Source organism: Myotis lucifugus, unplaced genomic scaffold, assembly GCF_000147115.1.
Source record: "Myotis lucifugus unplaced genomic scaffold, Myoluc2.0 scaffold_542, whole genome shotgun sequence".
In the NCBI taxonomy this organism is placed as follows: Eukaryota; Metazoa; Chordata; class Mammalia; order Chiroptera; family Vespertilionidae; genus Myotis; species Myotis lucifugus.
The window spans coordinates 492738-496277 of record NW_005871590.1 but is presented as its reverse complement, the minus strand read 5'-3'; the positions used below and the strand labels follow the sequence as shown (position 1 = coordinate 496277).

General features: G+C 57.8%; 1 protein-coding gene across 1 annotated transcript in view; it reads right to left on the bottom strand.

Moving 5' to 3' along the window:
- The window catches only part of GPR143 (G protein-coupled receptor 143), a gene marked incomplete at its 5' end in the record, with an annotated part of 12430 nt that overhangs the window by 7079 nt on the left and 1811 nt on the right, over positions 1-3540 (bottom strand). Inside the window, 3 exons of the mRNA XM_023745435.1 lie at positions 392-484; positions 1957-2051; positions 3084-3193. Of these exons, the coding sequence (XP_023601203.1) occupies positions 392-484; positions 1957-2051; positions 3084-3193 (298 nt within the window). The remainder of the gene's footprint in view (positions 1-391; positions 485-1956; positions 2052-3083; positions 3194-3540) is intronic.

Below are 3540 nucleotides of genomic sequence, written 5' to 3'. Positions count from 1 at the left end.
GGCGTGCTGGGTGCCGCACAGGTGTGCTCCCACGTTGTAGGAGCTCACCAGGTGAGAGATGCATAGCGCAGAGGGGAATGGCAGAGGCGGGGAGAAGTGAAGGCCAAGGGGAGAGGACTGCTCAGGCCCAAGGAGGGCGAAGGGCAGGTGGGAGGGAGTAAGGCAGGTGGGAGGGGGCAGGTGGTTGGGGAGGGGGAGGGGCAAGTGGGAGGGGGAGGAGCAAGTGGGAGGGGGAGGGGCAAGTGGAGGGGGCGGGGCAGGTGAGAGGGGAAGAGCTGGTGGCCGGGAAGGAGGAGTGACTGGAAGGCAAAGGCTCTTGTGTTGGAGGAGCCAGAGGGGGTCGCAGAGCACCGGGTGGGGAAGTGGCGCCGTCTTTCCGCGGGCGCCTTACCTGGACAGGGACGGGTGGTAGAGCATGAGCAGCCCCTCGGCGCCGAGCAGCACGGCCAGGCCCCAGGCCATGAGGTGGTAGAGCAGGATGATGCTAGGAGAGGAGAGAGCCGCCTCAGCTGCGCAGCCAGCAGGGAGGCCCAGTGGCGCCGGCCACGCCCGCGATCCCCACTCGGGCAAGGAGTGGCCTTAGTTGGCCTCTCGGCCGTTCTTTTTCCTGGGGTGGAGTTCATATAACAGAACTAACCATTTTACCCTGGCCGGTTGCTCAGTGGTTGGAGCGTCGGCCTGCGGACCGAAGGGTCCAGAGTTCGATTTTGGTCAAGGGCAAGTACCTCGGTTGCAGGCTCCTCCCCGGCCCGGGCCCTGGTCAGGGTGCCTGCAGGAGGCAACCCATCGGTGTGTTTCTCTCACATCAATGTTTCTCTGTCTTTCCCTCGCTCTTCCACGTTTTAGAGAGAGTGGAAGAGATGCTTTGTGTAGGTGAGGAAAAGGCCCACCTTTATTCTTTTTTATGTCGATATCCAGTTGTCTGAGCCAGGGTGAGGATTCCAACACAAAACAAAACAAACCAACCGACGCCACAGTGAGATAGCACTGCGTGTACCAGGAGGGCTGACACTCCCAAAGCCACACACATGCACAGAAAGTAACACGTGTCGTTAGCACAGGCGCGGGATCGCAGAGCCAGCGCTCCCAGCTGCTGAGAAAGCGCAGGGCGCACCTCGCGGAAAGCAGCTCCGCAGCTCCTTACTGGTTACACTCAGGGACGCGATGGCCCGGGGCTTCCGCCCTGGGATGAGCGGAAAACTCGAGTCCTCACAAGCACTTGCGTCCACGTGTCACTGCAGCTCTATTCCTAATTGCCCCGCAATGGCACCCCTCCATGCCCCTCAGTGATAAACGGATAAAGTGCCCACGGCCCTGCAGTGGAATATTACTCAGCAACGAACAGGAATGAAGCGCTGATAGATGCTACAGCGTGGACACACCTTGGAAATGTTATGCGAAGTTTAAGAAGCCGACACAAAAGGTTGTATAGCGTATGATTCCATTTATGAGAAACATCCAGAACAGGCAGATCTAGGCACAGAGAGTAGATTAGCAGCTGTGGGGGGCTGAGGAGAGGGGAGAATGGACGGACAGTGACTACTAACCAGCACAGACATTGGGGGGGGGGGGGCTTAAAGCGTCATAAACTAGATGATGGTGATGGCGGCACAATTCCGGGAATTCACTACCAGACAATGGATCTTTGTTGTTAATCCTCACCCGAGGATATTTTCCCACTGATTTTCAGAGAGAGTGGAAGGGAGGAGGAGACACACAGAGAGAGAAACACTGATGTGAGAGAGACACATCCACGGGTTGCCTCCTGCACGCACCACTCCTCCCGCACTGGACCAGGGATCGGCCTGCAACCGAGGTGGGTGTCAGGCTCAAAGGGGAGGGGCTGTCCTCGGTGAGGTTGCAGGTGTCTGTCAGGCGATGAGACCTGGCTAATTGGCGGCACACCTTTCCCGGGGCCAGGGCACCAGAGCCGGGGGGCCCCCCTCCTCTGCCTACCTCAGTCCCGACGACCTCCGGATCACCAGGTAGGCGTCCACCGCGTAGCAGAACAGCCACCAGAAGCAGGTGCTGTAGAGCAGCTGGATCCACACCTGTGGGCGGGGAGGTGGCCATCAGGGCCCCAGGGCCCGGGCGCCAGGCTGCCCCAAGCGAGAGATGACCCTCGACGCCCTCTGTCATCCGGAGGCGCACAGGGCAGCCTGGGACACACTGGGCAGGCCTGGAAACCAGGGCGGTGTGGCGGGGACAGCTGTGCGCCTCTGTCCGGGTCTGCTCAGCACCTGCCTCGAGAGCCCTGCCTCCCGGGCATGGGTACCGCGCAGAGCAAGGGCTCAGCTGTGGGGCGTAGACCGCCCGAGGGCTCACAGGGTCTTGGGGCCAGAAGCGCTTTTGCTGAGAACGAAGGGGTGTGGGCAGGACAGGCAGAAGGGCCTTCTCATGGGAGGGGAAGGGAGGGGAGGCTCCGGGGCGGCCATGGAGGAGGCGGGGCTGACAATTCTCTACAAATGGAGGGTCCAGGCAGCCTCTGTGGGCTGAGAGTGCTCACTGGATGTTATCTTGGTGGACCATGTGTATTTAAATATATATATATATTTCATTAGGCAAAATGCAGCCAATAAGTCAGTAGCTTTCTTTTCTTCTCTCTCTCTTTCTCCCTTTCAGCCAGCTGGTTCTGACTGTGGTTCTGCCTAAGGCAGTGGTTCTCAACCTTCTGGCCCTTTAAATACAGTTCCTCATGTTGTGACCCAACCATAAAATTATTTTCGTTGCTACTTCATAACTGTAATGTTGCTACTGTTATGAATCGTCATGTAAATATCTGATAGGCAGGATGGTCTTAGGCGACCCCTGTGAAAGGGTCGTTCGACCGCCAAAGGGGTCGAGACCCACAGGTTGAGAACTGCTGGCCTAAGGTAAGGCTTGCAAGACTGTACACGCATGCGCTGAGGGGGAGGGAGGGAGAAGCCACACTAAAATCACAGAGGCCGGCACCCTGGGCCCCTGGTCATCAGTTCTGGGGAGGGAGCTGGGTCTGAGGGGGGTGGGGGACAGGCTCTTTGGGGACCAGGGCACATCCAGGAGCTCAGCCAGGGAGGAGGGGCGGACAAAGGGGGCGCACTCACCGCACTCCCCACACAGAAGGCGGCAGGCCAGATGTCCGTCCCGTTCCCCACATTCATGGTCTGAACAAAATCAGGGAATCCTAGCCACACCGCCGCCCGGACCATGACACCTAGGCGGGAATTGGAGGCGAGAATGAGCCCATCTTTTACCCGGTCCTGATGCGGATCTAAAGCTGAGTTGTTGCTCTGGGATGGATGGATGGATGGATGGACGGACAGATTGATTCGCAGATGGACAGAAAGGGAGAGAGAAAGAAGGGGGGAGAAAGAGGAAAGTAACGCCCATGTTGATGTGCACACAGAGAGTAACTGCGATGGTGGCAAAGCCATGCCGGCATGGACTGTCTAACAAACCACCATCAGCCATAAGCGTGTTCCTGTATTTTGTGTTTACTTGGCATTAAGAAGTGATTATGGAAATAGTAAATCAGTTACTGCTCGGATATATATATATATA